Genomic DNA, 24751 nt, shown 5'->3' on the forward strand with positions numbered 1-24751 from the left:
GAAGGAGGGAGAGAGAGAGGGAGGGAAGGAGGGAAAGAGAGAGGGAGGGAAGGAGGGAGAGAGAGAGGGAGAGAGAGAGAGAGGGAGGGAAGGAGGGAGAGAGAGAGAGAGAGGGAGAGAGAGAGAGAGAGGGAGGGAAGGAGGGAGAGAGAGAGGGAGAGAGAGAGAGAGAGAGAGAGAGGGAGGGAAGGAAGGAGAGAGAGAGAGAGAGAGAGGGAGGGAAGGAAGGAGAGAGAGAGAGAGAGAGAGAGAGAGAGGGAGGGAAGGAAGGAGGGAAGGAGAGAGAGAGAGAGAGAGAGAGAGAGAGAGAGAGAGAGATAGAGAGGGGGGTAATAAAAAGAAAGAGAAAAAAATATCCCTGTTAGAATTAGAAATGATGGAAATGATGCCCCACAAGGGTCCATCAGCCCAGTAGAACTCCTCCCCCCTCCCAAAACTCCTCCCCCTCACAGAACACACCCCCCCTCCCAAAACTCCTCCCCCTCACAGAACACCTCCCCCCTCCCAAAACTCCTCCCCCTCACAGAACACCTCCCCTCCCATAACTCCTCCCCTCACAGAACTCCTCCCCCTCCCAGAACTCCTCCCCCTCCCAGGCTTCAGGTCACTAAGGACACGAGCTGGACAAACTTTAGTCAATCTCTACCTGCAACATCTGCATCTGGTTCAGGTCATGTCACAATCTAAACACCAGGAGGCGCCAACACTCTGCTGTGAGATAACACTCAGAACCTGCACTACCGCATTCCAGCTTCCTTACACACACCTTCATGCATGAAAGCATTCTCATACTCACAGATATTGACACACACAACATTCATACACGCTCACATATGCACGTACTAACACACACACACACACACACAAACACACCCTGTGTGTGACCTAGACCTGGTACCATAACTTAACCACCGGACTGACTACATTCCATCTTTGTAAACCCATACTCGTACTATTTTGGTTAGAGTGTACACACACACACACACACACATGTACACACACAAGTGATGTATCTCAATGCATTTCAACTGTCTCAAACATTCTTATGTATGTGTGTGTGTGTGTGTGTGTGTGTGTGTCCATATGCTACTGTGTCTGGGTGTCAGGCTGTTAATCTGGTGAGCATAATGTCTGTGAACATTGTTACCGTGTGTGTGTGTGTGTGTGTGTGTAGGGATGTCATGCAGATGTCATGTTTATGTGTGTGTATCTTGATTAATGGTGTGATATGCATCTGTGTGTATTTGTGGTCATGTGAGTGTACGTGAGTGTGTGTGTGTGTGTGTGTACTGTATGAGAGTGTGCATGTACTCTTCAATCGGACATGCTGACCGGCCGCTCACTCAGTGATGTTACACAACAGCCTTCTGGGTAATTTAATTACAGCTAAGCAGGTTTATACGGGAGACACAGAGGGGGAGGGAAACCTCCCAATGATACACATCACACATTACACACTACACACACACACATTACACATTACACACACACACACACACATTATACATTACACATTACACACACATTACACATTACACATTACACATTACACACACACACACACACACATCACACATTACACACTACACACACACACACATTACACATTACACATTACATATACACATTACACATTACACACACACACACACACACACACACACACACACACACATTACACACACACACACATTACACATTACACACACATCACACACTACACACACACACATTACACATTACACACACATTACACACACACACACACACACACACACACACACACATTACACACATTACACACACACACACACACACATTACACACACATTACACACACACACACACACATTACACACACACACACACACACACACACACACATTACACACACACACACATTACACACACACACACACACACACACACACACATTACACACATACACACATTACACACACACACACACATTACACACACATTACACACACACACACACACACACACACACACACATTACACACACACACACACACACACACACACACACTACACATTACACACACACACACACACACACACACACACACACACACATTACACACACACTACACATTACACACACACACATTACACACACACACACATTACACACACACACACACACACACACACATTACACACACACACACACACTACACACATACACACATTACACACACACACACATTACACACACATTACACACACATTACACACACACACACACACACACATTACACACACACACCACACACACACACACACACACACTACACATTACACACACACACACACACACACACACACACACACACATTACACACACACACACACACACACATATTACACACACACACACACACACACACACTACACACACACACACTACACACACACACACACACATTACACACACATTACTCACACACACTACACACACACACACACACACACATTACACACACATTACTCACACACACACACACACACACACACACACACACACACACATTACACACACATTACACACACACACACACATTACACACACACATTACACATTACACACACACACACACACACACACACATTACACACACACACACAATTACACACACACACACATTACACACACACATTACACACACACACACACACTACACACACACATTACACACACAAACATTACACACACACACACACACACACACACTCACACACACTAACACACACACACATTACACACACATTACACACACACACACACACACTACACATTACACACACACACACACACACACACACACACACACACAGAATTAAATATTTCTGTATAATTTAATCTCAATGACTGTGTGTGTGCGTGCGTGCGTGCGTGTGTGTGTGCATGCGTGAGAGGGGAATCACAGTGCTTAGTGCTTTGTTCTTATGTATTGAGGCCCTGTGGCTTCAAACAGATTCATTTGTTTGTGTACCAACACACTATATGAACTGTACTGGACAGGACATAGTGGGTGTGTGTGCTTGTGTGAAATGTGTTATGTGAGAGAATGTGTGCGTGCGCGTGTGTGTGTATGTGGGTGAGTGTTATGAGTGAGCTTGTGTTGTTATGTGTGAGAGTGTGTTTGTATGTATGCGTGTGTGCAGTGTGTGTGAGTGTGTTTGTATGTATGTGTGTGTGCAGTGTGTGTGAGTGTGTTTGTATGTATGTGTGTGTGCAGTGTGTGTGAGTGTGTTTGTATGTATGTGTGTGTGCAGTGTGTGTGAGTGTACCCAGCATGCCATCGGGATTAAAGGGCTAATGGTTCAGACATGACAACAGACTGGGTGTGTGTGTGTGTGGGGGGGGGGTGTGTGAGTGTGTGTGGACATGGCTTGATGGCTTGAATGACAAACAAAGGTTCAAAGTCTGCCTTCATGACACCACTATGACATCACACCCACTTCCTGGTGAGGGCTTTGAGGGATATACTCTCTGTCTCTCACACACACACACACACCGTCTCAATCATCTGTCTTTGCACACACACACACACACACACACACACACACACACACAGACACCTCTAGTGTTGTGCCCCCCCCCCACCTCTCTCCCCATTATGTCATTCTCCAGGTGTCGCCATATATATAATATGTGTGCGTGCGTGTGTTTTTTTTAAGGCTGTATATTGGCAATGACCTCACGGTACAATGCACATCACAATGTATTGCGATATATATATATAAGTATAAGTATAATACTCTTTTGATCCCGTGAGGGAAATTTGGTCTCTGTATTTATCCCAATCCGTGAATTAGTGAAACACACTCAGCACACAGTGAACACACAGTGAGGTGAAGCACACACTAATCCCGGCGCAGTGAGCTGGTCCGGTCCGGTTACAAGTTCGAAGCGCTAACCAGTAGGCCACGGCTGCATATATATATATTTAGGGGTGTGTGTTTGTGTTGAGTGTGTGTATGTATGTAAGGGGAGAGTAAGGCAGTATAATATGTAGATCACATGATACTGATAATCCAGCAGACAATATCAGCTGTATAGGCATTATTGCCTAATAAAAAACATCCATATTTTGGCGGCAGTGGCGATACGATATATATTGTGCAAGTGGAGATACAATACAATATATCGATATTTCGTATCGAAAGAACAGCCCTAGTTTGAATGTGTGTGTCTTTGTGAGTAATGGCTTGAGGGTGTGTGTGTGTGTGTATTTCTGTGTGTGTGTATTTGTGTGTGTGTGTGTGTGTGTGTGTGTGTGTATTTTTGCAGACTGAAGTGCTGCTGTCTAAAGGCTCTGGCATGGTCGTGCGTCACATTTGCGCGTGTCCAAGATGTGCGTCATTTTTGCCGTGGACGTGAAGCATACTCCAAATTCTGCTGTCCTGAATGCACTTTAAATCGTTAAGGTTAGCGCCTGCGCACTACGGCTTAACTGTGATACTCTGCCCCACCAACTGGGGGCGGTACGTCGAGCCTGAAAGTTGGACACAACCACCAAAGAAGCCTGAAACGCATGAAGAAAAGAATAACGTGGGATGTGCGAGCACTCAACGAAGGAAGAGCTGATGAAGGAAAAAGCACCACGAGTACGTTCGCCTGTCTGCTGGGAAGTTTGATAAGCTGGCCCATCGCATCGCTCCATTTATCATCCACCAGAACACACACAGCACACCTGTTGGTATAGCTGAGAGACTAGCTTAGCCTACTTGCTTATTAGGCTACAAGCCTATAGCTAAGTGACTCGGTGCTGCGAGGGCAGCAATAATTGGGACATTTTTCTAAACACAGCATGGTAAGAACGAGTTTTGCGTACATATGTCCTCAGTTAAATTTGTATTGAGTCTTCACACCTGCCTCATACCAAAAAGTATGAACCAAAAACCTGTAAATATGACGTGTCAATAAAAGTTTTGAAGTAACTATTTGTGTTCATAATGTATAATGTCTCACTGTGATAATGGGTGTATTTAGAGCGAGAGGTAGGTTATTCCTTCAATTATTATTATGATAATGCATATCCGGTGTTGACAGGCGAGTTTCGAGATTTGAGTTCAGCATTGTTCAGGAGCTAGGTGATAATGATTGCACCTGGGAGAGGTAGGCTACATTCCCTTTATTATTATAATCACTATTGATAACGCATTATATACGGAACAGGCGAGAATGCATCTCGATCAGCAAGTGTTACTGGGTTTCGCCTGAGCGTTGTAGATAGATACCTTTATATGGCTCTGGGTTTCGCGATTTGATTTCAGCATTGTTCAGTAATAGGTGCTAGGCTACGCTCATTTTTGAAAGACGCATTTAATCCGAAGTCATGTCAGCTCTCTATGCAGGGAGTAGGGCTGTCACTTTTTATTTGAACATGACGTGAAATATCCGTAGTCAAACTATAAATAAACTATTCGGTTTTTAGTGCTGTGTAGCGCATTTCTACAGTCTATGATTAGTTTTATTTTATTGTTTGCCATCTCATTCAGTGCTACATGATCCAGGGCTCATGACCATGTTTGTGTGTGTGTATGGTTGTTGAGTGAATGTGTGTTTGTGTCGAGTGTGTGTGTGTGTGTGTAAGGAGAGAGTGGGAGACTGAGTGGATGAGTTTTGTAGAGGCATTTATCTCTTCTACTGGTTTCCAGTTCTATCTCAGGTTCAGTTGAGGATTCACACACACAAGCTGTGTGTCCTCTAGCCTATTCAGAGTGTGTGTTTGAAAGGAGGAGGGAAATGACCCAAATCCCTCATACAGTACACAGTCACATTCGCAGATATAAAAGCGCGCACACACACACACACGCACACACACAGACATTTTACTGAATAAAACCCCTCATGCATATTCTAAACAGAAACAAAACATGAAATGTACAATCCCCAGCACCCTGAACCCTCCATACCAGAACGCTAGTGTATGTGTGTGTCATTTCTACACATACCAGAACGCTAGTGTGTGTGTGTGTGTGTGTGTGTCATTTCTACACATACCAGAACGCTAGTGTGTGTGTGTGTGTGTGTGTGTCATTTGTACACATACCAGAACGCTAGTGTGTGTGTGTGTGTGTCGTCATTTCTACGCAGCAAGCAACTTGCCACATAAAAATGCCACTTCATGAACACACACACACACACACACACACAACCAGTGGGAGGAAGCAAGACAAAGACATACTATATTACATCATACACTGCAGACTTCAAGGGTCAAAGGTCATGTACTACTTACGCCAATGCCCATAGAGATCACCATGGAAACACAACTAGGGGTCATGTGGGGAATGACCGCAAGAATGATTTCTAAATATGGTTCTCTCCTGTAATATCTCATACTGATTATGTGAATATGCTTTGGACAGGCTGGAGTGGGACAGGCTGGGGTGGTTGGTTGTAAGGAAGAGCTTTAGTATGTGCGAGTGTGTAAGTGTTTTGTGTTACGTTGAGGACCCCCTCGAAAATGAGATGTTCACCTCAAGGGGTTATCCTCCAATAAATGAATTTGAAAATGAATTGGAATGATCAAGCAGCTCAAGTGCATGCAACACTGCATTAAACCAAGCAGACACCAAATATGCATCTTAAATACCTGTGCCGACAAACACATACATACATACATACACATCTACCTCAGTCACTCTCATTCTCCCATTCACACACACATCCATGTTCACAACCCATCAAGTACAAAATATACTCCGGACATCCATTAACAGAAATACACACAAACACACACACACAAAATTCACCAAGTAGTGAGGGGTCCTTTCATATGAGAATATGAGGACATGAGACACACACACACACACACACACAAGCCTTAGGGCTAGTCCACATGTACGAAACCGATTTTTTTCCCCTCCGTCTTCCCTGAAACCGCATCAAGAATATTTGCGTCCAAACGGATCCATCTCAACACGACTCAACACGTTACTTCATACCCCATGCCTATAGGTGGCACTGTTTCTTTACAGAAATTGACCAAAACTTGCACTTTACAAACAGACAGAATAGGCTACGACCAAATGGCTAGTGCAAAGAAACCAGAATTGTTTGTGTGGACTGATGGTGAACTGTCAACTGTAAAACTAATAAACTTTATTTTACGGTTTGTGAAGGGTGCAGTCCCGTCCTTTATTTGGCTAATGCAGGTAGGCCTACTAATCGGCTTAACGTCAGTTCTAAGCGTCTTTGTATGCTTATATCTGATTTCACTCGACTGTGAATACATATATATATATGTTGTAAGACATGTAAAATAAATGAATGACACTGGCACTACGCACAAATTAATGTAGCCTAAACTTACACCGCACTTTCCTAATAACTTAAGTTCTCTCGCGTCACTGACAGTAGAATGCATAAAAAAACACCGGGAAAAACAGTGTTCAGTCCATAAGCTATCGGCGCTGCGCAGCACCAGTTGTGATATTTATCTTACGGAGTGTAATCGTAGGTAATGTCATGTATGAAAACTAGTATTGTTAGGCAATACTATAAGTGCAAGTCCAGGGCAGCTGAGGTGTGGCAATGACATCATCGATACCCAAGCAGGATGTGTGGTTTCGCTGTCTAAACGAATTCAAACGGGCTACGGTTTCAGATTTCTCCACCCTGGGACCAGGTTTCAGAAAAGTGCGGTTTCGGGCAGTGCGTTTACAGGATTCGTTTGGACGCTCGGCCAAGACGAAGCAAAACCTCTGCGTTTAACCTAAAAAGCGTCTCCGTGTGGACGGGCCCTGAGAGTGCTAGCACACAGACAGGAGCTCTTAGCCTCAGCACTAAAGTGTGTGTGTGTGTGTGTGTGTGTGTGTGTGTGTGTGTGTGTGTGTGTGTGTGTGTGTGTGTGTGTGTGTCTCTTAGCCTCAGCACTAAAGCGTGTGTGTGTGTGTGTGTGTGTGTGTGTGTGTGTGTGTGTGTGTGTGTGTCTCTTAGCCTCAGCACTAAAGCCGGGACCAGTAAGAAGTAAGAACTGACCTACAAGTCTCTTAACAGGAGGGGGGCCTTGGTATGATCTGCAGCACACACACTGTGTGTGTGTGTGTGTCTGTGTATGTATCTGTGAGTATGTACAAATATCTGTGTGCGTGTGCGTGTGTGTGTGTGTGTGTGTGAAGGTCCAGGTGTAGGTGAAAGCATGGGTATGGAACTGCAGCTCTCCAGACAGGGCTTCCACAGATACATACAGGTAGAGACAGGTCAGGTAATACAGTCTGAACCTGTGTGTGTGTGTGTGTGCATTAGAGTGTGAGTGTGTGTGTGTGTGTGTGTGTGAATGAAAATGAATCTGTTGCAACTTGCACAAAAACCCCTCTAACTCTGGCACAATTCTCAAACACACACACACACACTAAAACAGGGGCTGCAGGGCATGTTGGCACTTTGCAGGCTGAAGCAGAGATCTGAAGATCCGTGGTGTGTGTGTGAGTGGGAGAGAGAGAGACAGAAAAGGGGGAAGTCTTCCTAAAAGAACATGAAAAGGTGTGTGTGTGTGTGTGTGTGTGTGTGTGTGTGTGTGTGTGTGTGTGTGGAGGGAGGGAAGGAGAGAGAGAGGAAGGGAGAAACAGGAGAGGAAGGCTATCTGAGTATCTTTAATGTGAACTTGCTCTTTTTCTGTGTAACGCTTGCATTTCTAACAGTCTGAATAACACACACACACACACACACACACACACACACACACACACACACACACACACACACACACACACACACACACAGTTACTGTCTGTCGAAAACCATTGCCTGTCCTTTTATGGAATGTCTGAGTTTTGTGTGACTGATTGTATAACACTGTGCTCTAATCAGCGCGCACACACACACACACACAGCTCCACATAATCCCACCCGTTCTCACACACATTCTGTGCCACTCCTGCAAAGGCTGATGGGACCCTGATTGCATCATCACAGCCCACAATGCCGCTTGGCTTTATCTAGCTGCTATGACCTTTGCCCCACCCACTCCTCAGTCACCATGGTGACACCTCTTTAAGCTGTTCCATGACGGGAAGATTCCGAGATTCTGTCTGAGTGAGATGTGTCTGTGTGTGTGTGTGTGTGTGTGTGTGTGAACAGGAGAGGGAGCTATAGACTCTGTGTGTGTGTGTGTGTGTGTGTGTGTGTGAACAGGAGAGGGAGCTATAGACTGTGTGTGTGTGTGTGTGTGTGTGTGTGTGTGTGTGTGAACAGGAGAGGGAGCTATAGACTCTCTGTGTGTGTGTGTGTGTGTGTGTGTGTGTGTGTGTGTGTGTGTGAACAGGAGAGGGAGCTATAGAGTCTGTGTGTGTGTGTGTGTGTGTGTGTGTGTGTGTGTGTGTGTGTGTGTGTGTGTGTGTGTGTGTGTGTGTGTGAACGGGAGAGGGAGCTATAGACAGCTATAGTGAGTGTGTGTCATTTATCGCAATATTCTCAGGGACAATGTATCGTCCAGCAAAAATAGTTTCGGTGACAGGCCTAGTGTGTGTGTGTACCGGTGATTTCTACTGGGCTAGTGTTGTGAGAGTGTGTGTGTGAGAGATAGTGTGTGTGTGTGTGTTTGTGTGTGATTAAGAGAGTGTGTAGTGTGTTTTTGAGTGAATGAGTGTGTGACTCAATCCTTTCCATGATGCACTGAAGCAGGAGCTCAGCTCAGCTGTGACCTTCTACACACACACACACGCACATGCACACACACACACACACACACACACTTCACTGAAGAACACACACACACACACACACACACCTCACTGAAGAAGACACACACACACACACAGACACACACACACGCACAGACCTCACTAAAGAATACACACACACACACACACACACACACACACACACACACACACACACACAGACACACACACACCTCACTGAAGAACACACACACAGACACACACACCCCTCACTGAAGAACACACACACACACACACACACTCACGGAAGAACACACACACACACTCACTGGAGAACACACACACTCCATGGAGATGACCTCTGCAGGAAACAGGAACTGAACTGAGGTGTACCTCCCACTCTCAACCTGTAGAGGGCTCTACCACTGCACAAGCCCGTCATTATCTGGAGTCAGTAGCCCACATCAGACCAGCTGTAGTTCTCTTAAAGGGGTGTATAGCACCAGACATGACCAGCTGTAGTTCTCTTAAAGGGGTGTGTACCACCACATCATGACCAGCTGTAGTTCTCTTAAAGGGGTGTTTAGCACCAGACATGACCAGCTGTAGTTCTCTTAAAGGGGCGTATTCACCCTTTGCATCTGACGTCACGTTTTGTCCGCGCCACAGCAAAATAGCCTAGTGGACGGCAAGAAGACGAATCAAATCAATGGGTTGTAATGGGACATATCGCACAGCTAGGAGATTATAGTGAGATTTAACCGTAGTAATGCCCTTCCACGACTGTTGGCTTATTGTTTGGAATACAACAACATCCCATGTTCTTACATAGATATATTTTGGTTTGTTTTCTTTGTGTTTCGGGAGTATTTCAACCACAATTGCACGCTTATCTCGTTAGAGTATGAAGCACAGCAGCGGTTGCTATAGCAACCATAGACTCTGAACAGGACGGTAGACTACCAGCAAGCACTTAGCAGCTAGGCAAAGTCTATGGCAAGATCTGAATGTAAATGGATGATACCGTTCAAGCGTTTTCTTTATTTCTTTTATTTCTTTTAATTATTTAACTTAAGACATGTAAGAAGTAAGCTAACTTATTCGCTGGGCAACGTACAAACTGACGAGTTACATTATCCCTGCTGCTGTGCCCTGCTGCTGCTGCTGCTGTGCCCTGCTGCTGTGCCCTGCTACTGCTGCTGCTGTGCTGCTGTGCCCTGCTGCTGTGCTGCTGTGCCCTGCTACTGCTACTGCTGCTGCTGTGCTGCTGCTGTGCCCTGCTGCTGTGCCCTGCTGCTGCTGCTGTGCCCTGCTGCTGTGCCCTGCTACTGCTACTGCTGCTGCTGTGCTGCTGCTGTGCCCTGCTGCTGCTGCTGTGCCCTGCTGCTGCTGCTGTGCCCTGCTGCTGCTGCTGCTGCTGTGCCCTGCTACTGCTGCTGTGTGCTGCTGTGCTGAGGAGTTGCAGCTTTATTCAGTTGAAACATAATCCCTCATGAACTCTCATTTGGTCGCTATAGCAGTTGAAACTAAACATAATCCCTCATGAACTCTCATTTGGTCGCTATAGCAGTTGAAACTAAACATAATCCCTCATGAACTCTCATTTGGTCGCTATAGCTTATTCCTAGCTTCTAGTCGTTTATCTGCGTTGAGCGTTTACTCCATAGATATTGACCACAACAAACCAATAACTATCGATTATCGTTATCAGCCCTAAAATTCCATATGGGTGCATCTCTAGTACTTTTGCACCTCTAGTCACACACACACACACACACACACACGCACATCAAACTAGTTACACTACACACACACATCAAACTACAGACTAAAGTCACATAACACACACACACACACACATATCATACTGATCAGACCACACACACAAGCACACTACAGACTAGTCACATAACACACACGCAAAATAGCAAATCTCTATTCACACAGGCATGGTGTATTACTTAGGCTTCATAAGTACACAAGGTGATATGAGATGATTCCCTACCACAAAGAAGCAGAGAGAGACAGAGTGTGTGTGTGTGTGTGTGTGTGTGTGTGTCCAGCTGTCCAGTGTGATGTTATGTAGCTGGTGTTACATAATAAGCATGCCCCATCATATCTCTCTCTCTCTCTCTCTCTCTCTCTCTCTCTCTCTCTCTCTCTCAAAGTGAAATTTTTACTGCATTGACTCAGCAGGAAATTCAGCCTCTTGCATTCTTCTCTCTGTCTGTCTCTCTCTCTCTCTTCCAATAAATAAAAGAACTGAGAGTATCAGAATGTCACAACTCTAGCAAAGATAAGTGTGTGTGTTTTTGCGATAGAATGTCTGGTGTGTGTGTGTGTGAGAGAGCGAGAAAGAGAAAGAGAGAGAGAGAGAGAGAGAGAGAGAGAGAGAGAGAGAGAGAGAGAGAAAGAAAGAGCCTGCATGAGATCTCGTTTGCGTTTCTTACCAGCTCCTCTGGGTACATGTCCTAACGTCCCGCGGTGTGTGTGTGTGAGAGTATAATCCAGCAGCAAGGAGAGGAGAAGCAGCATCCACTTACTGCTGAGCCCACAGACAAACTGACTACAGAACACTAGAGCCCACTGCTACTGCTGAGCAGTGGAGCGAGCGCGCACACACACACACACACACACACACACACACACACACACACACACACACACACACACACACACACACACACACACACACACACACACACACGGCATCACTCTGGCATTGCTCCTCCCATTCAATTGAGGCATCTCTTTGAAAATCCAATCTCATCACTGCGCACACACACACACCACGAGGAAGGATTAAATAAATCTTCTCATAACAGTGCAGGACTATTCCAACTATTGCCCTCACACACACACACACACACACACAACCCCCCTCTCCCTGACAACTGAAACACTCTCAAACACACAGTTAACACATGATGTGCTTAGTGAACATACTGGGCATCATGTCATGGAAAACGTGTGTGTGTGTGAGAGAGAGAGAAAATCATGGGAAACAAGGGATAGAGTCCAGCAGAGAGGTAGAGAAAGAGGGGAAGAGAAAGAACAAGAAAAAATATTTTAACATGTCTAACCTTTGTCCACACACACCCTCTTAAACACACACACACACACACACACACACACACAGTGAGTCCCTGCATTGGCACACCCATTAGTGGAATAAAACCTGTAACTTCAAAGTGCCACAAATCAATCGCATACACACACACACACACCTAAAATGCTGTGGCCTTTGGCTGCACTTTCCAATCCATCAGTAATGAAAATAAATGAGAGAGAGAGAGAGAGAGAGTGAGAGATGTGCCTGTTCTGTTGTGGTGTTTTTCAGGACATGATCTCATTACAAACAGACAAAATAGGACCACAGACACACACGTAAACAGCAACGTTTTCTGATGGTTCAACCGCAACACACACACACACACACTAACATCTTCTGATGCTTCAACACACACACACGAAACATCTTCTGATGCTTCAACAGCAACACACATACACACACACACACACACACACACACACACACACACACTAGGGATGTGAATTCCTGCCAAAACTGCCATTCAACAATCGAGGAGCAAAAGTCGAATATCGAATAAAACCAAAAAATGACTGACAGAAAGGGAGGCCAATTTCATTTTTAGCCATTTGTCATCAAACAAACTATTAATTAAACAAGTAACATGTTCTCATCATTTTTGTTTACATAGTAGGACTATGGTAGGCTAACTGGAAGAAACAAAAAAACAATAAGCATGACAGTGCGTTTCTGCATCGCCAAACCAGACACTCGTTAGATTAAAAAAAACTGCTACATGTCAATGATTTTACGCAAACCTGCCTTGTGCAATAGCCCACTTTTTTAACAAATTAGTTTCAATCAATGTAACTATTCATAGCCTTAGTTAGGCATGTCATATTCTGGTTAAAAAATGAGCATGTCAACATGGTCAGGGAGGAGACGCGAACGCAACCGATTAACAATCACCGGTAGTCCAGCTATACTGCGGAGAACACCCGCTCGGATGGCACAGAAGTCGCTGGCACACTCACTCAAGTAGGAGATTGCTAACTTTGCCAGGAGGGAATATTTATTCTAGCTGGCCTTCCACTGTCATGGGGTAAGCGACAAGCGCTCATTGGTGGGTATATGTCTTGGCAGTATTGCAAGAGTTCGGTTCTGCAGAGTTTACAGTCACGAGGTCATGACAATGCTCCTCTTCTGTTGTTTGTTTACTATGTAGCCTACACAACGCAGGTAGCCTAGATCAGGCAGACTATTCGAATATTTGAAGATCACGACTCATCCCTAACACACACACCAACATCTTTTGATGGTTCAACAGCAACACACACACACACACTAACATCTTCTGATGCTTCAACAGCAACACACACACACACACACACACACACACACACACACACACACACACACACACATTTTTCAAAATAAATTTTTCAATGCTTCACATAGGGGGGATTAATACAGTTTTAGGGGGGTGGGGGGGGCATTTTCCGATAACCGGCGGACAATAAATTATCCCGCTTAGTATATGGCTACTTGCCAAAACGCGAAAAGAAACTTAACACAATGGGTCTTTAAAAATGATTTCACTACCGTTTCATGGGTTCTGCTGACAAAATAAATAGTTCGCCACAGATAGAACTTGACAGTTCCAGGTTTTGCGTGGCAACGTCTTACTAGCTGACTTTCCCTTTCAATGAAATTCCATTGCAATAAGCGAACGGACTTTCTGCGGAATGATATGAAAAACGTGAATTCACCCCAATGCACCCACACCCCAATACACAACAATCAACACGCCGCCACATTCAGATACACACACAGATACCACACCAATATACACACCAATCAACACGCCAATAAACACGCCGCCATAAGGGCCTACAGCCTGGAGTAGCATTTGACACCATTAACTCGCCTTCCACAGACTTAAACACACACACACAATCAAACTAAATACACTACCAAACAAAGACCATACTGTGTGTGTGTGTGTGTGTGTGTGTATGTGTGTGTGTGTGTGTGTGTGTGTGTGAGAGAGAGACAGAAAAGGGGGAAGGCTTCTTAAAAGAACATGAAAAGGTCTATGATGTTTGTGTGTGTGTGTGTGTGCGTGTGTGTGTGTGAGTGAGACAAAGAGAGAGTGTTTGTCATCTGTGTTTGAGTGCATGAGTGAGTGAGAGATAAAGACTTTGTTTGTCAGACTGACTGTGTCTATGTGTGTGTAAGAGAGAGAAAGAGAGAGAGAGTGAGGGAGAGAAAGAGAAAGATTGAAAGAGAGCGAGAGAGAGAAAGAGAGCAAGAGAAAGAGAGCGAGAGAAAGATTGAAAGAGAGCGAGAGAGAGAAAGAGAGCGAGAGAAAGAGAGCGAGAGAGAGAGAGAGCGAGAGAAAGAGAAAGCCATTCTGTCTTCGTTGAGCTACTCTTTAGTTCTACAGTACAGAGTGAGTGGGAGCGCTGGCCAATGGGAGAGCAGCACCTGTTGTCCAGCCAATAGGAGAGAAGCATCAGAACCAGCCACGCTGAAAGGCCAGGACTAATGCACAGCTGGGTGGCTATCACAGATCTGTGTGTGTGTGTGTGTATTTGTGTGTTGGAGTCTGAATGAATGTGAAGACAATATATAAGAACTCTTACTTAGTTAAATTTCAAGGCTGAATAATAAAGTATTTAAATGTTTGAATAAGTGTGTGTGTGTGTGTGTCTGGGTCTGAATGAATGTGAAGAGAATATACAAGAACTCTTACTTAGTTAAATTTCAAGGCTGAATAATAAAGTATTTAAATGTTTGAATAAGTGTGTGTGTGTGTGTGTGTGTGTGTGTGTGTTGGAGTCTGAATAAAAAGTGAACAGAATATACAAGAGCTGAATAATAAAGTATTTAAATGGGCGCACGTGGACACCAAACATGTAAGACGTGTGCTTCAGTGCTCCGAGGCTAAGTGACTATATTATGTAATTCATTTCGGCAGAATATTCCATTTCATAGTTATCTTATTGAATCAGTTACAGTTTATTGAATGCTCAGTCGAGAAATGGCTTCAGGACGGAATAAAACGGACTTGGGGAAAGGCAAAAAACAACAATCTGCTGGAGATGCTAATGCTATGGATGCTGGTTGCTACAGGAGATGATTAACACTCTCAGGGATGACATATGCGACAAAATTGATTCCCTCTCCACTGAAGTGAGGTCCGGAATTGAGAACACAAGTGGATCAGCTGAATGCTAAGTGCGAGGATCTAGAGGGGCGCTCAAGAAGAAACAACATTCGACTGATTGGGATACTGGAAGACGTGGAGGGCTCTAATCCGACCGAATTTGCCTCTGGGCTTTTGCAGGACATTCTGAGTCTTGATAAAGTATTTAAATGTATGAATAAGTGTGTGTGTGCATATGTCGGGCTGATATTGTATTAGTATATATGAATAAGTATAAGTATACTCTTTTGATCCCGTGAGGGAAATTTGGTCTCTGCATTTAACCCAATCCGTGAATTAGTGAAACACACTCAGCACACAGTGAAAACACAGTGAGGTGAAGCACACACTAATCCCGACGCAGTGAGAAGCCTGCAACACCTGCCACTACACTGTTCCCCTAAAGCATAGCAGCATAGCATAGCAGCATAGCCACTACACTGTTCCCCTAAAGCATAGCAGCATAGCCACTACACTGTTCCACTGTAGCATAGCCACTACACTGTTCCACTATAGCATAGCAGCATAGCCACTACACTGTTCCCCTAAAGCATAGCAGCATAGCCACTACACTGTTCCCCTAAAGCATAGCAGCATAGCCACTAGTAGCATAGCAGTGTTTCCCCTAAAGCATAGCAGCATAGCCACTACACTGTTCCCCTAAAGCATAGCAGCATAGCCACAACACTGTTCCCCTAAAGCATAGCAGCATAGCCACAACACTGTTCCACTAAAGCATAGCAGCATAGCCACTACACTGTTCCACTATAGCAGAGCAGCATAGCCACTAGTAGCATAGCAGTGTTTCCCCTAAAGAATAGCAGCATAGCCACTAGTAGCATAGCAGTGTTCCCCCTAAAGCAGAGCAGCATAGCCACTAGTAGCATAGCAGTGTTTTCCCTAAAGCATAGCAGCATAGCCACTAGTAGCATAGCAGTGTTCCCCCTAAAGCAGAGCAGCATAGCCACTAGTAGCATAGCAGTGTTTCCCCTAAAGCATAGCAGCATAGCCACTAGTAGCATAGCAGTGTTTCCCCTAAAGCAGCGGTTCCCAAACTTTTTCCCCGCATACCACCACCTACATCCTGACTCAGCTCCCATCCGACCATCCGACACATAAAAACGTAACACATTCTATTGACACATTCCAGGCTTCCTGTTTAATTAGTCGCCCTACATGCTTACAAATAACAAAATCAAAATGTGCAACTGGACTATGAGCTCTCACATACAAAAACAGTGTGGAGAACAACATTAGGAAACACAAATTACAGAGAGAACATAGGCTTAAGATTAAAAAAAACAAAAACATTTTTAACAGCTGTCCGACATTGCCCTTTTCATCTCGCGTACCCCCTAGTGGAAGCTCACGTACCACAGTTCCCTGGCCTAAAGCATAGTAGCATAGCCACTAGCAGCATAGCCACTACACTGTTCCACTATAGCATAGTAGCATAACATAGCAGCATAGCCACTACACTGTTCCACTATAGCATAGCAGCATAGCCACTACACTGTTCCACTATAGCATAGTAGCATAACATAGCAGCATAGCCACTACACCAGGGGTCGGCAATTACGTTTGGACCCGGGCCAATTTTTTTTCAGACAATGGCATCGCGGGCCATAGCTTTTGTAATGGGGGGGGGGGGGGGGGGGGGGGTTATAGGCCTACTATTTAAATTATTAATTATTATATTAAAATAAACATCATCTAACTTTTAAAATGCATGTAATTTAATTCCATTAAAAACGTTTATTTGCTTATGTGCGCTGTTTTTATGCCGCCTGCTGCATCTCCTGTCGTCTCTCATGAAACAGGCGACTTGCCTAGCAACTTGCCGTAACTAATGTGTAGGCTACAAATATTATTCTTTTGGATGACGTGTAAATGATTAGCTGAACATTGCTATATGCTAGTTATCGATGCAAAATGTCGTTGTCAAAAGCCTTGAAAAGAAAAATTGATTCAGAATGCAGGACCTACAAAGAAGAATGGAAGCAGAGGTATGTGTTGAGCCTGCCTGCATTTCTTAATGCCAAGCCTATTAATTTAACGAAACATAGGCTATTTTTGACCTTGCCCACTGGAAGAGGGAGACAGGACACTGTTGTTTTTTTTTTGCACAAGATTACGCGCACTCGCGTGCCAATACCGTTCCGACCTGTGCGTCATGAATAACTGCAAGGATGTTCCACCTGTTTTGTCACTTTAGTAGGACTATCATCTATACCTCAATAAATGTTTTGAAATTGATGGGATTGCTGTAGGCCTTTTTTTCTTTTTAAAAACATGGGGTTAAAAAAAAATTCATTCAACAGCAAATTAACGTCATCTCGCGGGCCAGATAGAATCAATGGCGGGCCAAAATTGGCCCGCGGGCCACTATTTGCCGACCCCTGCACTACACTGTTCCACTATAGCATAGCAGCATAGCCACTAGCAGCATAGCCACTACACTGTTCCACTATAGCATAGTAGCATAACATAGCAGCATAGCCACTACACTGTTCCACTATAGCATAGTAGCATAACATAGCAGCATAGCCACTACACTGTTCCACTATAGCATAGTAGCATAACATAGCAGCATAGCCACTACACTGTTCCACTATAGCATAGCAGCATAGCCACTACACTGTTCCACTATAGCATAGTAGCATAACATAGCAGCATAGCCACTACACTGTTCCACTATAGCATAGTAGCATAGCCACTACACTGTTCCACTATAGTATAGTAGCATAGCCACTACACTGTTCCACTATAGTATAGTAGCATAGCCACTACACTGTTCCACTATAGCATAGTAGCATAGCCACTACACTGTTCCACTATAGTATAGTAGCATAGCCACTACACTGTTCGACTATAGCATAGTAGAATAGCCACTAGCAGCATAGCCACTACACTGTTCCACTATAGCATAGTAGCATAGCCACTACACTGTTCCACCAGAGACTTTATAATGAGGAGACACACCACTCAAAAAATCCTCCATAGAAATGCATGAGGGTAGTTTGTAACGCCAATATGGCCGTTGTCTACACATATCCCACCCCTTCCTCGACAAAACGGATCAAAAAAGTATCTATACTTACTTACTAACTTATTTACTATTGGGGCAGGTCTCTCGGCACACTGCCTGATCTTTTCCTCCTAATCTTAATGTAGCCTCTTGTTTTAGTGTTACTGTTTACTTTGAGAAAGTCACCAGGTCCCCCTGGTTGAAAAACATCCCAAAGGAATAATTTTCTCCCCCCCCACAATTGAAATGTACATGGTGTCATTCAATCTCAGGCCATGTCCCTGGGTCAAAAAAATCCAGCGAAAGCTAAATTCATTGTCCAGGTGTGCCCTTATAAAGGTTAAGATGAGTTGTGCATGTTTGGAGAATAGTGATCCATGATCACATCCATGATGACTAAGTGATCAATTTTTGGGGGAAATTTCAACCACCAAAATACCACCCCCAAAGTAAATGGTAACACTAAAACAAGGGGCTACATTAAGATTTTTGGAGGAAAAGATCAGTTAATTCACACAGGAATGCTTTACTCAGAGCAAAGAGATTTCTTAGATGTAATAAAATAATAAACAGAAAAATAGAATGAGAATTCTTCATCAATTCAGTGGTGGTGTCTTTTACTTAAGGGACATATTTATTGAAGTAATCTAAAAGTAATCCTAAAGTAATCAGATTACGTTACATGTTTTTGGTAATCCTGATTACGTTACTGATTACAAAAATTGCCATGTAATTTGTAGTCAGTAATGGATTACATTTCAAAGTAATCTGACCCAACCCTGCATGTGAATACATTGAGCCAATCATATGGTGTGTTGTGAAGACATCGTGCCAATCATGTGTTGTGAAGCCTTGCGCACGCGCAGTTCGACCCAAAGACTGTGCCCGATGAAACCAATAAAACGTTGGTATATGGCCACCGAGTGGAGGGACTTGCCTAAAAGGACTTTGCTATAGCATAGTAGAATAGCCACTAGTAGCATAGCCGCTACTCTGTCCCACTATAGCAGAGTAGCATAGCCACCAGTAGCATAGCCACTACACTGTAGAGACACTACACTAAAGACAATACACCTTACCAGCTTCAGATTAAACATGCAAGAGCCTCAATTCTTCACCTTAGACAGACCCAAAACGGACTGCACTGGACAGGCCTCAGACTGCAAGGAAAACTTCAACATTTGGTAGATCTCATTCACCAACTTGGATACAACTGTAAACTAGTAACCCTGGTATTTGGAAGTTTAGGCCATGTCCATAAGAATGTGGTCAGGGGGATGCAGTTAGGGGGGCTGCAAAAAAAGGAGGCAAAAAGACTGCTGAAGGTGGGAAACAGAGAACAGAGTTCTGCTCCGTTTCAGCCACTATAGGGAGCATGCAAATATGGAGACGGAGATGTTTTGTTGATCCTTAATGTGCTGAGTGTGTGTGTGTGTGTGTGTGTGTGTGGAGATGTTTTGTTGATCCTTAATGTGCTGAGTGTGTGTGTGTGTGTGTGTGTGTGTGGAGATGTTTTGTTGATCCTTAATGTGCTGAGTGTGTGTGTGTGTGTGTGTGTGTGTGTGTGTGTGTGTGTGTGGAGATGTTTTGTTGATCCTTAATGTGCTGAGTGTGTGTGTGTGTGTGTGTGTGTGTGTGTGTGTGGAGATGTTTTGTTGATCCTTAATGTGCTGAGTATAATAAATGGAAGGACCTGTAAAAGTATGTGAGGCATGTAGACCTGTCACCTTGTCAATGACTCTTCCCAGAGTATTTGGATCTTGTTTTCCTTGCTTGCCTTTCAGATCCAAATAAAAGCATTCAAATGTGTGTGTGTGTGTGTGTGTATGTTTGTTCGCATGTGTTTGAGCGTTTAAGCGTGTGTGTGTGTGTGTGTGTGTGTGTGTATCTCCTTACCTGTAGATGCTCGGTGGAGCTGCTACTGAGCTCGTCTCCAGACGACGAGTCGTTTCTGCTCTTTCCGTGATCTCGGTCCCCTCCTCTCCCCCTCTCCCTCTCTCCATCCCTCTCTCTCCCCCTCTCCCTGTCTCTCCCCTCCTCCTCCTCCGGGGGGCGCTGTGGGGAGCTGGCGCGTGTTCGGGGCAGGGAGCCGTGCTTCCACACCGGCTGCTGCTGCTGCTGCGCTGCCCCACCTCCACCACCAGGGGGCATGAGCGGCACCTTCTCGGACGTGGGGCTGGCCGCTGGCGAAGGCATCTCCGCGTGAGTGTGTGTGTGTGCGTGAGAGTGCTCTTTGAGGGAGCCCTGGCTGTGCCCGTGGCCAAAGTGTGTGTTGGGCGGCTCTTTGCGGCCGTGCGTGAGCTCCTTGAGGGACGAGGGTCGGCGTGGCGTGGGCACGGGCGCCGGGGGCAGCAGCGGTTTCTGGGGGGGGGGCATGAGCGCCCGACGGGCCTCGCGGACGTACTGTGCGGGCACGTAGAAGGCCTTGCCCCCGTCCTCGGCCCGCACCTGCCACCAGTCCTCGTTGGTCTTCTTGAGCAGCAGGAAGCACTCGCCCTGACGGATGCTGATGAGTCGGTCACGTGACTTGTACTCGTAGTCGTACTCCACCTCCACGTACACCTTCCCCGGAGCGATCGACACCTCCGCCATGGTGATGCTCGCAAGACTCCACACACACACACACACACACACACACACACACACACACACACACACACACACACACACACACACACACACACACACACACACACACACACACACACACACACACACACACACACACACTTCCACTCGCTATCACGCTAGCACTTCCTCATTCTACTGTTCGGAGTGCACACTTCTCTCTCTCTCTCCCTTCTCGTTCCCACAGGGAAAGGGGGGAGGCGGGGTCACTGATCAGGCATGGCCTCTTCTGATTGGCTGAGGAAAAGAGAGAGAAGGAGAGAGAAAAGGTTGGACTTTGTTGGACTGTAACAATATGGCAGCAATATGGCAGTATCTATGGTAACAGTATCTATGGACAATCTGAGCACCATAATAAACAGGGATCTTCCTCATTTGATTACTGCAGGATCTCCTTGAAATACCATGAAATACACGCGCACACACACACACACACACACACACGCACGCACGCACACACGCACACACACACACATAACAGAAGCTAAAAAAGAAAGTGACCCTGCAGTAGTTTTCACTAGGTAGGGGAGAGCCGGGACAGTTGAAACACTTAATTAAACATCATGTACAAAACGATCGTACCACACTGAAAGCTAATATTTTGTTACTAACAACCTACACCTGTCATCTGTCAAATACAGTTGTATTTTCAGCTTTGAACAAAACCGTTCAGGAATTATTTCTGCAAAAGTGGGACGTGCGTAATGCTTCATTCGTCCCTCCTGGTCGGGACGGTTGAAACAGCATAAGGGGATGAATGATAGATAGATACTTTATTGATCCCCAGGGGAAATTCAAGACAGACAGTTTAAGCCATATAAACTTCCCACAACTTTAATATTTTACTACATATCATGTTGCTGGGCTATGCGTCTTACTGAATGTCTGTTAACAACTCATGGCCGTCATTTTGCCGAACCTTTAAATGAAGAACGCTCATTAATAATCAAAAAAATATAACCCCTAATGAAGTTTACTTTCGACCATCAAAACTCGATTATCGTCAGCAACTCCGTGATAAAAGGACATAGCAGGGAGATATTTGGCTGATAGAAGGAGGTTAACATGCTCTATGTTTTGACCAAAGGAAGTCTGTCTATCATCATTGCACTCGGAGAAAACTGGAATGTTTCATTCATCCCGGCTCTTCCCTACACACTGACACACAACATACAGTACACAACATAAACACACACGCACACACACAGACACGTTCTGGTTTCACACACAGACACACACACACACACACACACAGACACACACACACACACACAGACACAGACACACACACACACAGAAACGTTCTGGTTTCACACACACACACAAACGCTATGGTTTCATGTTGGTTTCATCCTGGCTTTCCAAGCAATCAGCAGTTTCAGTCACTTCAGTGATTTTCCACACACACACACACACACACACACACACACAGAGAGAGAGAGAGAGACGCAGAGTGTCACTGTGTGCTCTGTGTGATGGGATAAATGCAGAAACCAAATTCCTATACTTGACCTATAAATCTGATTTATATTTGTGAGGGGTGTGGCGTGGGGGTGTAGGGATGTAGGCAAGGCAAGGTTCCACTCTAAAGGAGGTGAGGGGTGTGGCGTGGGGGTGTAGGGATGTAGGCAAGGCAAGGTTCCACTCTAAAGGAGGTGAGGGGTGTGGCGTGGGGGTGTAGGGATGTAGGCAAGGCAAGGTTCCACTCTAAAGGAGGTGAGGGGTGTGGCGTGGGGGTGTAGGGATGTAGGCAAGGCAAGGTTCCACTCTAAAGGAGGGGCTATACTCCCCCACGCACATATGCGCGTGCCAAAGTCATGGTCATTAGTCATTGCCGCATCGATGATGCAATTCTCATCATGCGCCACGTGCACAAGACACAAACACAGGACGATACCACGCCCTTACGTGTTTGTGTGTTTCACACAACACACCTGATGGTGAGAAGCAGGACGATAACAGGCCCTTACGTGTGTGTGTGTGCAGCACATTTTTGTTTCCCAACCCTAGGTCCTACTTCACCTGTCCTGGGTCATTGTGTTTCCCAACCCTAGGTCCTACTTCACCTGTCCTTGGTCATTGTGATTCGCTCATTCTGAATGTTAACAGCACTCATGTCCTGGTCCTGGTCTTCATCCACGGAACCATGTCCAGTGAGATGGGTAACCATAGGGTTGGACAACCACACATCCAGTAACACATCCAGACACACACACACATCCAGTAACACCTACAACACACAACACACATCCAGTAACACATACAACACACAACACACATCCAGTAACACATACAACACACAACACACATCCAGTAACACCTACAACATACACACACATCCAGTAACACATACAACACACACACACACATCCAGTAACACCTACAACACACACACACATCCAGTAACACCTACAACACACATACACACATCCAGTAACACCTACAACACACACACACATCCAGTAACACCTACAACACACACACACACATCCAGTAACACCTACAACACACACACACATCCAGTAACACATCCAGACACACACACACATCCAGTAACACCTACAACACACAACACACATCCAGTAACACCTACAACACACATACACACATCCAGTAACACCTACAACACACACACACACACACACACACACACACACACACACACACACACACACACACACACACACACACACACACACACACACACACACACACACACACACACACACACAGGGTAACTATAGGGCTGGACAATTCATCCATTTTTAATCGGAATCGCAACTTTAAAACTTTTATAAAACATATTGATGTCAATGGGGCATTTTGCCCATGTTCAGGGTGGAAAATAAAAAACAAAGATTTGCATAAGACAAGTCAAATTGGTGTTTTCAAAAAGAAGGGATCATGGAGAATAAAGAAAAACATATTTAAAAAATCTTTGTATATTCCCACAAGGTGTTTCTGTGCTCTGAAAATGATAACCAAAATGATTTTTCAGACTTGTGAGGTCTGCTGTTCAGACCCTGAAAGGATTTGTTTTCTGTTCATTGCTTTTTGTGAGAATGTTTCTACTTATCTCAGTAAGGAAAATAAATCAAGAGCCTATGTTGAGTACAAATATGTCTTCTGAAGGCTTAAACAGAGCCCAGCCAAAAACTCCAATAAAATTTGTATCAACTTTGAGGGACAGCTACAG

The 24751-nt window shown here is 44.9% G+C and overlaps 1 protein-coding gene across 1 annotated transcript in view; it reads right to left on the reverse strand.

Moving 5' to 3' along the window:
- The window catches only part of LOC143139634 (rho GTPase-activating protein 12-like), a 63682-nt gene that overhangs the window by 33396 nt on the left and 5535 nt on the right, over positions 1 to 24751 (reverse strand). Inside the window, exon 2 of the mRNA XM_076300246.1 lies at positions 20824 to 21792. Coding sequence (XP_076156361.1) covers positions 20824 to 21519 — 696 coding nt within the window. The 5' untranslated portion in view covers positions 21520 to 21792. The remainder of the gene's footprint in view (positions 1 to 20823; positions 21793 to 24751) is intronic.

This window comes from Alosa pseudoharengus, unplaced genomic scaffold (assembly GCF_046254945.1).
Source record: "Alosa pseudoharengus isolate Yale_2024_CS ecotype anadromous, Long Island Sound unplaced genomic scaffold, YU_APseudo_1.1 YU_APseudo_1.1_scf_22, whole genome shotgun sequence".
Classification (NCBI taxonomy): domain Eukaryota; kingdom Metazoa; phylum Chordata; class Actinopteri; order Clupeiformes; family Clupeidae; genus Alosa; species Alosa pseudoharengus.